Here is a 14,104-nt window from a genome sequence, read left to right as displayed (position 1 = left end):
TTATGGTCATATCTGCTGCTCTTTCAAAATAGAAGTCTCAATCAAGACACAGACAGAAATTGTTAGATATACTTTCACCCATACAAGGGGCAAAGAAATACAAGAGTAACTGATAAGAGACATCAGGCTCATAATTTGTCATCACTTTCTTATCACTGCATGAGAAAGTTGTTAAAGCAGAGTTAATGAGAGATGACATGAAGTTTGGGAGCATCAAAATGATTTGCAAATCATAATTATCCTGAAAGCTGTAAGGCCATACTGGAACTCTTTCTAGTTGAAGCACTGAAACAAATGCCACTAGAATGTGGATACAAGTCAAAAGTCCTAGTAACTATATTTGTCATAGTAAGAATCACCTCTGAGCATCATGCCTTGAAGAACCAGAAAGTCTAAGAAAAAAATCCAAATAAAAACTGGAATGAAATGGAGACCAATTAGAACAGCAAAAAAAGAGTTAAGATGTGTTTCCAGAACAACAACTCTGGTGATAGCAGGAGAAATCACTTCATGCACTGCACTGTGTTAGAAATAAATGAGCAAACATCTCATCTGCTAATGGAAGTAAAGAGTAGAACTGGTCCATAGTTGTGTGAGAGACAAGAAATAATGATTAGAAATACAAAGAGAGAAAAGTAAGAAATGTTTCAAAAAACAGTCAACAGAAATCAATAAAAAGAGGTGAGTAAATAACAATATTTATCCTCAGAAAAGTAATAAAGATTCACCATTTTCAAAAAAAATCAAACAAGCAACTCATTGTGGTGCTAGGGACATTTTGAAGAAGTAAAAACCATAGAAACACAGTTAGGTTTAGAATATAGACATCATGCAAAAAAATGTGTTGTTAGCAAAAACTAGACAGGCTACAATAAATTAAAGCAATCTATAATCTGAAGATGTTTATGTTTTCAAAGCACAGCTGACACAGAATGCACTTTTCAATGCCCAAGAACACAATACAAATATTGGCAAGCAGGTAAAAAGTTAGGACACTAACCTAACTTAGCCAACAATTTTTCATGTTTTATATATATATATAAATATATATATATATAATATAATCTCTCTCTCTCTCTCTCTCTCTCTCTCTCTCTCTCTCTCTATATATATATATATATATATATATATATATATATTATATATATATATCATTATATATATAATTATATCATGTTTTAATTATTGTGAGTTTTATATTTTCTTTTAATTCATTTTTATGTGAATAATTATGCTTCTACAATCTTAATTCTTTTGTTTCAGTTACTGGACTGCAGCCATGCTGGGGTACCACTTTAAAGAATTAAGTCAAACAAATCGATTCCAGTATTTTTTTTTTAAGTTTGGCACTTATTCAGTCAGTCTTTTGGGAGAAACTGCTGAGTGATAAGGAGGTAAACAAACCAAAAGAGTAGTCAAGTAATGGTGGGGGAATGCACGCACAAACACACACACACACACACACACACACACACACACACACACACACACACACACACACACACACACACACACACACACACACACACTCACACACACACACACACACACACAACAAGCTTCTATGCAAGTTCTGTCAACCATATTCACTCACAAGACATTATTCAGCCCAGATTTATTATTGAAGACACTTGCCCAAACCACAGACAATAATTCTTTACCTGTTGTTCGTAGCTTTCTCCAGATCTATGATATTAAAGTGCCAGGAGGTTTCTGTTTCCAGTATTAACTGGATTTTTTCTGGTACTTGGTTCAAGAGTGTCGTTGGACTTGATGGAATGTTGTGGAAATGTGAGTGATGGGCTGCAAAAGAGAACAAACTCAGGTTAAGTCGACATAGACTGGCTGTGTGTGCATGTCTATACACAGCAAATAGAACTGGGATGAGGTGATGTTGAAAAATTGCTGGCTTTGGGTAAAAGAAAATACAGGAGAATCAATTAGTTATGATTTTATTCAAATATATTTCCTTCTCAGATTCACATACTTATTGAAGCGGTATTTCAGTTTTTCTAAACCCTGAAAGAGAACTCAGAAGGTTGGGCCTCCAGCTAGGTGTTTCATGATACCCTTAAAGCCGGGAACTTTTCAGCACTCTCCTCTCCCCAAATATGGTAAACAATACTGCTATTAGGCGAATGGTGCTGCTATGTAATGAAGAGTGCTGTTATACTAGCAAGAGAACATATAAGAATATGCAGATGTGGTGGTTTTGCGTGGAACCACATTCTGCACTGAATTCAAATTGCTCAACCAAATGTACTTGAAACACTGTTGTGAAGACCATATTTTACATCCAAAGTTTTATGTCGCAATTTGATTGCAGTTGAAACCATTTCCTGACACTTCACAGTAAAAATTACTTCATTGACTTTTTCAGTCTTTTGTAATACTCTGCTCAATTCTCAAATTACTGCATTTCGAATATGCTCTTGTAATGATATTCTTCATAGTCCTTTGCATCATAGCTAACCAATGTTCTATCCTCGTCACTGTAGCCCATGTCTCACTTTCATATCAGAGCACCGGGAGGATGCTGCTTTTGGAGAGTGAGACACACATGACATTGTTTAGCTTTGTTTGGAGCACATCCTTTCTTCAGTTAAAAACCTTCCATCCTTCCCTTATTCTCTTTGAGATTTTAGCATCCATATCTTGGCAAATATTCACTGTGTGACATGAATAGATGTACTCCTTCACCTCTTCGATTCCATTGTTTTCCACCCCTATTTGGTAAGCTCTGAGTGTCCAGGTCTTTCAGTATGGTCTGCAGTTTCAGTGATGAGTACAATGCCATTTGAAAATTGGAGGAGTGTTAGTTGTTTGCTATTGATGTTCACACCACCTGTCCAGTCAATGTTCTTGATGACCATTTATAGACATGTGATAAAAAGGTTTGGAGAGGATGGTGCTTCCTTGCTCAACATCTAACTAATTTAGGACTGTTGAATATAGCATTTTTATCCATACTAGTGCACACACACACACACACACACACACACACACACACACACACACACACACAAACAAACATACACACACACTCCCCACTGAAGCCCTTATCTAAATCCATGCCATATTTGTTTTATGCATGTGTCTCAATGCTACACTAGTTTCAATCAAAAATGAAAAAGTGGTAGATGTTAGTCCTTTGGTCAGATGTTGTGTAATATCAGCTCCATTTCAATATGTTATCAATATATGTTATCAATAAATGTGTTTATACTGTTGTGTCTGGGGAGAGTCATTTTCTTTTTGTGCCTTATAATTTAACACACTCACCGGTAAAATTTCCACTTATTTCTTATTTTTTATTTTCCTAAAATTTTCGTTGCATTTTGCAACCTTTTCAATAGTCTTGACTCTGTCCGTTATTTAAACTGCGTTACTATTTGTTTGTTTGTGCGCATGTGTGTGGGTCAGTGTGTGTGTGTATGCATGTGCCTATGCATGCATGTATGTGTGTATGTATGTATGTATGTATGTATGTATGTATGTGTGTATGCATATGTATATATGTATGTGTGTGCATCTGTATGCATGTATTCTGCATATCCATATGTTTATACTCTTACTTTCAGTAATGATACATATTAAAATGACAAACAAATAATATATTGGAGTAAAGATTATTTACCAACATAACATAGCAGTCCTGGTTTAGGACTAATGTTGCTGTAATTTAGTCCCAGGAGACATCGTCTCCAGCTGGCTATACGACACGATCTGTGTCCTTATGTTTTCGAACAAGGGAATCTAGCACCCCCGCCCAGCTCAAAACAATATCTAATTTATAGATCAGTGGCTAGTTGTTACCTTAGAAACTATATATTTCGAAAGGGAATTTGGCAACACTACCTCTAGCCGAACAATTACTCTGTGCTGATGAAGAGAAATTGTCTTTAGCTGATTGGGGGTGCAAGATACCCTTTGAAAATATAAGGACACAGATCATGTCATATAGCCAGCTGGAGATGATGTCTCCTGGGGTTAAATTACAGCAACATTCATCATAAACCAGGACTGCCATGTTATGTTGGCAAACAATCTTTACTCCAAAGTACTGTTGCTGAATATCTCTTGTTGTGAGATTTACAAATAGTAATTTTCTAATATAATGTATTGTACAATATTAGTATTAAGAATAATATAAGATAACACATAACAGAGCACAAAACTTCAAGAATATAGTAGAGCAGTATTGATAGATAGTAATATTTAATATATCGTAGCAGATGTCTATTTAATTATACTGTTTTGTCATATAATAAAATAACTAAATAATACAAAAACTTAGCTGTTAAAACTCAGGGTGGAGCTGAGTGTCAACTGTGGAAGTGAAACTGTTTTGTTACCATATTTCATTCGAAATACACTGCTCTCGTGTCAAACGATGTTGAGTATAATTAAGAATTTATTAAAATTACTTTGTCATTATCAAGTTAGTATTTCGGATATAAATTTAAATTAGCATGAAATTTTGATGCAAGTTTTTAATTTTGATCACTTTATAAACTTGGAAGGTGGTATCATAGAACCAGGAGCAGTCGTCTCAGACAGATTGGTATCAAAAGAGTTAAGTTGTTGGTGGTGGTGTAAGTTGGAACTGAATGAATGAAATGATTGAGAGAAAAGGATATAACAAGAAAGGTATACAGTAAAGATGTGTGTAAAGGCTAGGATCATGACAGGAGTGGAAGAAGAGATGTGTTACATGATAAAGTGATATAAAATGTCGCTGGAATCTATTCAGAGCAATAAAGATCTACGAAGAAGAAATAGTTAATTGATAATGGACAACTTTTGATCTTACAATAACCTTGAGATCTTCCTTTGTGTCCATATCAAGTCTGGTTTCATCAATTTCAGGATATAAAATTCTAATACACTTCCAATTTCGTTTATGTTCTAACATTATCCTGTATAATTGTCGCCTTTTATTGCTACAAGGACACCAGGTTATGACTGTTGGGTGGAGATAATACTGTTCCTCATAGAACAGTTCTGCCCTGTATCTGCTGATGTCTTGCTCTCATTTGCGATATTTTATGGTGTGGTGGCCATTTTCTTCTATCTGGCAGTGGTCAGGATTTTCTCTTATTGTTTATGTTAGGGTAAAGAAACAAAAAGTTTAATAAAACCTAGCATTAGAAATATGTAATGCCTAATCTATGTTTATCATTGATAAAGCAAAGGATATTACCTTTATCTCAACAAGGCTTTCGTTCTATCTGCCTTTTTTTGATAATAGAAATCAGTAGATTTTGCCAAATTGATCAAAAGACAGACGGAAGGAAACTTTGGTTCATTTAAGGTCTAATTCTCTTCACCTGATCTGGCAATGACTTTGTATCATATTCTGATGACCCTCTATATCTACTCTTTCTCTCTCTCTCTCTCTCTCTCTCTCACACACACACACTCACACATACACACACACACACACACACACACACACACACACACACACACACACACACACACACAAATATATACACATATTCATACAGTGTAGCCAATATACATATTTTTGTTAATTAGTATAGATGCTGCGGTTTTCTGCACTTAATTAGTATTTTTATGTTAAATGTTTTATGTGTTGCAATGTCCAACTTTTTTAAAATGATAAAGATAATAAGCTTAACAATAAGAAATATACTTACAAGATCTGTTGACGTCATAGTTTGAAAAGCGTCTTCTTAATCCTTGCTGTAAATACAAAGAAATAGTTCTATAATCATTACTTATTCAATAAGCAGTAATGTCTCACAGACAGCTTTCCAAACTTACATAAACTCATTAGCAGATTCACAGCTGTTATGTGATGCAAACTCGACCTTCTTTAATTCTTGTACATTAGTAAAAGAAGACACAGTCCATTGACTGAACAACAAGACATCAACCTAATCTCTTTAGCGTTTTATCTTTGAACAATCACAAGCTGAGAAATAATAGAGATATACTACTGTGGTATCTATGTAACAGAGCTGAAGTGTTAATGTGTCTCTATCTTATATGCCAGTGCTGCTAAACATTCAGTTCTCAATAGTTCTAGTGAAGTACCATGAGGGAATTTATATTACGGTTGTACAGTGAAGTGACACTGCATAAATGACAACTAACACAAAACTTGCTCTGTTGCTCTCAGAAGTTTCTGGTGTTTTATGTATGACATACCAAACTTGGCGCTGACTATAATTCCTCTCAGAGTTAAATCAACTATCATTTAATAATTGTTTGGTATAACAATAGAATAATGGAAATAAAACAAAAAATATTTAAATATATTTCTCAATGGAGATATATACGAGATGGTATCAAAATGTTCCTGGACAAGTTGCGTTTAATAAAAAATTACTTATTTACCGAAGTTTTAACATCATCTCCTTTGAAATAGACCCCTTATGCAGCGATACACTGGTTCTAGCATTCCTGCCACTTTTGGAATCCAGCCTGGAAGTCATTTTCTGTGAGTTGAGGACCTTCTGCGATTTGCTCTGGATCTCAACAATGGTGTTAAAATTGCAACCTTTAAGCTGTTTTTTTTTTATCTTGGGGAAGAAGTGGAAGTCTGCAGGTATTAAATCTGGCAAACAAGGTGGGTGCCGAAGTGATGCCCTGTTGTTTTTAGCGGGAAACTCATGAGTAAAGTTAGCTCAGTCATCAGGTGCAGCACTCTCATCATGAAGAATCTGATTCTTTGCACTCAACAGATCTGGTCACTTTTGCCAAATGTCCCCTTTCAAATACTTCAAAACATCACTGTAGAACTCTTGGAGGAATGAATTCTCAATGCACAATATTGCAGATGTCGAAAACAATCATCAATGAGCATGCTTTTGAGTGAGCTGTAGCTCCGTCGTCATAGAAATGAAGGGATCTTCCATTGTGACAACTGCTACTTTGTCTCAGGGATGTACCTGTAGACTCAACTCTTGTCTCTGGTAATGATCCTCGACATGAAGGATGGCTTATCAGCAGCACAGTGATGGAGATGTTGACAGACTTCAATGCGATGTTCTTTCTACTCAGTGATCAGCAGGCAGGGGACAAACTTGGCAGAGACACACAGTATCTTCAATTCAAACATTATGATTGCCTCCATGAACCCATAAGACAGACGAACAACATCAGCAATATTGTCCTCCAATGATCTTCATGCACAAGCTGATGAATTTTATCTACATTTCCTAGTGTGACACTCATGGCAGGTCTTCCAGATTGCTCATCATCTTTCAGATTGCCCATTGCCTTCCAGATTGCTCATTGTCTTCCAGATTGCTCATCGTCTTCCAGATTGCTCATCGTCTTCCAGATTGCTCATCATCTTTCAGATTGCTCATCGTCTATCAGATTGCTCATCGTCTTCCAGATTGCTCATCATGTTTCAAATTGTTCATCATTTTTCAGATTGTTCATCGTCTTCCAGATTGCTCATCATGTTTCAAATTGCTCATCATTTTTCAGCTTGCTCATTGTCTTCCAGATTGCTCATCGTCTTCCAGATTGCTCATCATCTTTCAGATTGCTTCTTGTCTTCCAGATTACTCATCATCCTCCAGAAACATTGTTTCACTTTTGAAGTACCTGTACCACTTGAAACATTGCGTACAACCCATTGCCTCATTACTATAAGCTTGGCAAAGTATGCCCAATGTCTGTAGCAAACTTCCCAAGTTTAAATCAAAATTTGATGTTGGCTCTTTGTTCCAACTTTCTGTCTGTGACAAAATAGCAAATACAGCCTACATGTTATCACAAAAACACAAATTTCATAACTTGCAAAATAAATGCAGCAATGTCCCTAAGCCCACTTATGAGGGTCACTACAAGCTCCCATCACACATGCAACCATCTGCTGCCATCTGTTGGCATGCTACAGACCTAGTCCAGGATGTTTTTGATATCACCCTGTATTTAATACTTTTGTTATCATAATTGTTTCAATTAATTTCGAATATAGTGAAGAATTTAGTAAAATAACATTGTCATTATTAAACTGGTGTTTGGAACATAAATTACCATAAATTTTGATGGAAGATTTTAAAGCAGATCATATGAAAACAAGAAGTTTGTATCATAGGATCAAGGGAAGTCTCAAGTGGGTTGGTGTTATGTGGACATAAGGACAATGTCATTGAAAGCTAATTACTCATCTGTCCTTAATGCATGAGCATTGAAAATGAAAATTCTTTTACAGGTTACTGACCACTGTCCCTTGCCTGAAGAAGCTTGGGAGACATGAATATCACTCAGTTAAATCAACTCAGTATTTGACAGGGATTTAAATATTTTATTGTCACAGAAGGAATGGAAGGAAAATTTGACCCTGGTGGAATTTGAACTTGGTACATAAAAGCCTGTATGAAATACACACACACATGCACGCACACACACATATGCAGACACAAACACACACACACATGCAGACACACACACACAGACACAAACACACAGAAACTCATACACACACAGACACACAGATATAAACATACACATAGAGACACGCACACGTATCCATGCATACACACACACACATACACACAGACACATACATACAAACACAGACCCACACACAAACACACACTGTGGCACACTCTCACCATCAGCTGTTGATTGATCACAATGACCTTGGCTGTTTCTGACAATATTTCTTCCTACAGCAGCATCACATAGCATTGATGTTATCAGGTAATGGCAGGTGTCTTTTAGCTCAGACTTTCAACCCCACCCCCACCCTCACCCATGTAATCACCAAACCAAAGAAAGTCCTTCAACAACACAACAATTTCGTTTATTACTTGCTGACAAAATGTTCTTTGCTCTCAGTTTTGATCTCTCTCTCTCTCTCCTTTACCCCCTCTCTCTCCTATCACCTCTCTCCCTCCTATACACCTCTCTCATATCTCCCCTCTCTCTGCTATCCCCTTTCTCTCTCACGTGTCTGTCAGATCCATGATAAAACAATTTCTCTTTCCTTCTTGATTCACTTTTCAATCCTTCCCAAAATCCAACACCAGCCACAATGGATCTACTTACAATTTCGCAACATCCCACCCCTATTAAAGGCAGTGTACAGTACACTGCCAAGCGAGTGTCTTACATGAATCCCTACGTTTTTCATATTCTAGGCCCATTTCATTCACGAGCCAACTCCGTATTTATTTCTTTATTGCTCACAGGGGGTTAAACATAGAGGGGACAGTCAAAGGGATTAAGTCGATTACATTGACCCCAATGCATAACTGGTACTTATTTAATCGACCCTGAAAGGATGAAAGGCAAAGTCGACCTTGGCGGAATTTGAACTCAGAATGTAATGGCAGATGAAATACCACTAAGCATTTCGCCCGGCATGCTAACAATTCTGTCAGCTTGCTGCCATGAGCCAGCTCCATATTGCTCAACAAAACCACTGTCAACTCAAAATTCAGCACATTTTTGTCTGATCATAAGATCAGGCTTTTTGCTCATTATTACATTATGGCTTCAGAGCTGGGACTTCTCCTTCAAATCTATCCACACCATTCATTCATTAAAGCTATTCAGAAGGAGTCTTTGTTCTCCTCCACATCACCATCATCCTCAACCTGATCACTGCCAACACCACCACCATTGACAACATTGTCGTTGCCACTGCCACTACCAACATTATCCTTGCCATTGTTTCTGCCACCATCAAACTATCATTAACCGTTTCGATACAAACCCGATTGAAACCACCTCTGGCTCTGTATTACAAATATCTTGCTTTCATTAGTTTTGAATTAAAATCTTCCACCAAACCTTAGTCACAATTTATGTTCCTAACATTGCTGAATGATAACTAAGTTATTTTACTAAATTCTTTGTTATATTTAAAGTAATTGAAAGAAACACAAAGTATCTCAACAGAAATATGGTAAGAAAAGGGTTAAAATATATAATAGAGAAACAATTCTTAACCCTTTTGTTACCAACCCAGCTGAAACCATGTCTGGCTTTGTATTACAGATGTCTTGTTTTCATAAGTTTTGAATTAAAATCTTCTACCAAACCTTAGTCACAATTTATGTTCCTAACACTAGCTTAATGATAACTAGGCTATTTTACTAAATTCTTTGTTATATTTAAAATTAATTGAAAGAAACAACAGAGCATCTCAAAATAAATATAGTAATGAAAGTGTTAATACACTGAAATCAATAACTTACAGACAGTAACCCTCCAACTAGCTCAGAACTCATTTGGTCATCTTTCATTGGTTGAGATAAATAGGGAGAATAGAGTTCACTGCTTCGCAATATTTCCAAAGCTTTGTCTAAAGCTTGTCCCACTGGGTTGGAACAGTTCTCCTGCACACTGCTGATGATGCTGATAGCCTGAAATCAAAGGGAGGGAGACATCACAACCAGAATTTGTAAGAGTTTTCAATGTATGGAGTGCAGAAAAAGGCATTGAAAATGTTATGGCCCAGTGATGGCTATGTCGCGTGTGTGTGTGTGTGTGTGTGTGTGCATAAAGTTGTTTGAGTAAGCTCATGCGTATATTTGAGGATGTGTGGGTAAGATTGAAAGACAGAGAGTGAGATAGAGAGAGAAAGAGAAAGATGGATGGATGGATGGATGCATGCATGGATAGATAGATAGATAGATAGATAGATAGATAGATAGATAGATAAATAGATAGATAGATAGATAGATAGATAGATAAATAGATAGATATATAGATAGATAGATAGATAGATGGAAGGTTGAAGTGATAGACACAAACAGACAGATGAATAGATAGAAGCTATGAGATATTGCAATAAATAGACAGATAAATAAATTGATAGAGAGAGAGAGAGAGAGAGAGAGAGAGAGAGAGAGAGAGAGGGAGAGAAAGATATGAAGAGATGAACAGATGAAAAGATAGCTAGAGAGAGAGGGGGAGCAGGCAGAAGAGAGAAAAATAGAGTGAGAGAAGAAGGGAAGGAGTTAGAGAGAATTGTTTTGAGGTAATATATTAGCATGTAATGTTTAAGTGAAGGACACGATGGGTGCAACAGTAAAAGGTTGTTTTACGCAACAAGAGAATAGCAATCAAAGACAATTATTACAAAAATGGCATCGAAGCAAGGAAATTAATTTTGAGGGAAATTTGATTGGATTATGCCAGAGATTCAGTCAACAATAAGCACACAGACATATATGGTAACAAGAACACACACACACACACACACACACACACACACACACACACACACACACACACACACACACACACACACTTAGGAATACAAATGTAGAAGCAAGGAGATACATTAATAAAGACAGAAATGTGTGTGTGTGTATATGCATGTATGTGTATAATATGTTTTCATAGATATGCATATATGCATATACATATAATACATACATATATATATATGAATATATGCATACATATATACATATATATATATATATATATATATACACATACATACATACATACACACACACACACATATATATATATATACACATACATACATACATACATACATACATACATACATACATATATATATATATAGACACACACACACATGTGTATATATAAATGGAATTTTGAACAATTCTTCTACTCTATGTACAAGAGTAGAAGATTGCTTTCTTCATTCCAGAACCGTAAAAGCAAATAAAACAGATTTTCATCATTGTTTACTCTGAGTGGGTTTCATGTTACCACTTTTCACTTTCCAAATCAAATAATTTTCGAAAGAGTTAACACGAAACTTCAAGTAAATACACAAGCATGCATTAAGTGTGTGTATGTATATATATATATATATATATATACACATATAATGCAAATAATTAGAAAAGGGAGAAAACCACAGATTAACCAACACATCGACTGGACCACATTTATAGCTTATTTTTTAATACAAAGCAGGCCATAACAATATAGGTGATGTAATATATCTTACAGCCATTACTGATCGGATTGCCAAAATGCAGTCGAAACATAAGTGCGAGAATAAAGTTCTTCATCTTCATAAGGCATTCAAAAGATATGTTACGTCACCTATTTTGTTAAGTCATGCTTTGTATTAAAAAATAAGCTGTAAATGTGGTCCAACCGATGTGTTGGTTACTGATGTGTCCAAGGTGCATTATGATCCAGTGTCTGTTTTGGCATGGTTTCTACGACTGGTTAACCTTCCTAACACCAACCACTTTACAGTTTGTCTTGGGTGTATTTTTCCATGAGACAGGAGGCACAAGTGGGGTTGCCATGCACTCCCAAGTCCACAAAACCTGTGGGTGTGTGGATGAGCAGGTTCTTCTAAAGTAACTACATGGCTATCAAGTTTAGAGGAGAAGCTGTAAAGGATTAGCAGAAGTGGCAGCCCAAGTGGCTCTTCAATGTACGAGGTGAGTAGAAGTGAGTTTGGACAGAGGAACTTGGAGTGAGGGTTTACAAAGAGCATACAGAGCAACAAGAGATGGGGAGAAACCAGAGGTAAGCAACAACTGTAACGATTGGGTAGGGTTGAAGGGTGAATGCAGGGAGTAATAGATGACCAGTAATGCAATAATTAATAACAGTAATAATTACTCACTTTGTTAATGGGTGCTTCAACTAAAACTGATTGCATTTTAGATAATGATTCTCGGTGTCGATTCAGACCCTGCACAGCACCTAGGGGACAGAGAAGACAATATTAAGGCTGAGTGCAATAATCACTGCCCCCTATTCAGACCCTTGAATAGGGAGCAGTGTTAAGGATTCAGCAATGAGTAAAAGGATTCATAAAACATTAGAAGACTGAAGATTTTGTTGTTAGGTTATTACAGCTAACACTCTCACACATGACACCACCACCACCACCACCACCACTACTACTACTGTCAACCACCAACAAACACTACTTCCATAAAACAGTACTGTGGCCTACACTCTCTCATATAACGCTAAAACCATTACCCAACAGTACTACAGCTTACACTCTAACACTTGCCATTACACCCTGTGCCACACAGCATAACTACAGCCCACACATTTGTACATAACACTAACAGTATTCAATACTGCTACAGCACACACTGACAGATACCACCACCACCACCACCACCACCACCACCACCACCACCACCACCACCACTACTACAACCAGTACCAGCACCACCACTACCACCATCCAGAACTACTGCAGTCTATACATACTCACATGATATTAATGTACTCTCATCCAACACTACTGCAACCTACACTGTCACACAACACTACTACCACCCAATACTACTATAGCCAACACTACAGCAATCTGTACTTGTATATAACACTACTACTACCCAGCACTACTACGACATAGACTCTCACATAGCACAACCACTATCCCTCAACACGACTGTGGCCTGCACTATTATATGTAACACTGCTACTTATGAGACAGAGATAGATAGAGAGAGAGAGAGAGAGAGTGTGCATGTGTGTGTGAGGGAGTATGGATCTAAGTGAGAATGTGTAGGCATGGCTATGTGGTAAGAAGCTTGCTTCCCAACCACATGGTTCCAGGTTCAGTCCCACTATGTGACACCTTGGGCAAGTGTCTTCTACTATAGCCTCAGACTGACTAAAGCCTTGTGAGTGAATTTGTTAGACGGAAACTGAAAGAAGCCCATCATATGTATATATATATATATATATATATATATATATATGTATATGAGTGTGTATGTGTGTGTGTGCGTGTGTGTGTGTGTGTGCGTGCGTGTGTGTATGTGTGGGTGGGTGGGTGTATGTGTGTGTATGTTTCTGTATGTATATGTTTGTGTGTCCGTATTTGTCCCCCTCCATTGCTTAACAACCAATGTTGGTGTGTCTATGTCCCCGTAACTTAGCAGTTCAGCAAAACTGGCTGATAGAATAAGTACTAGGCTTACAAAGAATAAGTCCTAGGGTCAATTTGTTTGACTGAAGGCAGTACTCTAGCATGGCCACAATCAAATAACTGAAACATGTGAAAAGTGTGTATGTGTGTGTATATATGATATCAAAAAACAATGAAGACATGGGTTTTATTAATGTGTCAAGTGTCGTATCCCACACATTGTCACCCAAGTCAAAGACAGCATACATTACATGTACACCT

General features: G+C 36.8%; 1 protein-coding gene and 1 long non-coding RNA gene across 4 annotated transcripts in view; one reads left to right on the top strand and one right to left on the bottom strand.

Annotated features, from left to right (window-relative positions):
• Nucleotides 1–14,104, bottom strand: part of LOC115215564 (high affinity cAMP-specific and IBMX-insensitive 3',5'-cyclic phosphodiesterase 8B-like) — a 529,283-nt gene that overhangs the window by 56,119 nt on the left and 459,060 nt on the right. For all 3 annotated transcript variants that reach the window (XM_036505860.1, XM_029784763.2, XM_029784764.2), the window contains 4 exons: nucleotides 12,572–12,651; nucleotides 10,194–10,361; nucleotides 5,664–5,709; nucleotides 1,662–1,803 (listed from right to left, as the gene is read on the bottom strand). In XM_036505860.1, the coding sequence (XP_036361753.1) occupies nucleotides 1,662–1,803; nucleotides 5,664–5,709; nucleotides 10,194–10,361; nucleotides 12,572–12,651 (436 nt within the window). The remainder of the gene's footprint in view (nucleotides 1–1,661; nucleotides 1,804–5,663; nucleotides 5,710–10,193; nucleotides 10,362–12,571; nucleotides 12,652–14,104) is intronic.
• Nucleotides 11,956–14,104, top strand: part of LOC118764812 — a 17,669-nt gene continuing 15,520 nt past the window's right edge. The window contains exons 1-2 of the long non-coding RNA XR_005000622.1: nucleotides 11,956–11,965; nucleotides 12,395–12,397. This is a non-coding gene — a long non-coding RNA (uncharacterized LOC118764812). The remainder of the gene's footprint in view (nucleotides 11,966–12,394; nucleotides 12,398–14,104) is intronic.

Source organism: Octopus sinensis, linkage group LG9 (genome assembly GCF_006345805.1).
Source record: "Octopus sinensis linkage group LG9, ASM634580v1, whole genome shotgun sequence".
Lineage (NCBI taxonomy): Eukaryota > Metazoa > Mollusca > Cephalopoda > Octopoda > Octopodidae > Octopus > Octopus sinensis.
This window is presented reverse-complemented; position numbering and strand designations above follow the sequence as displayed.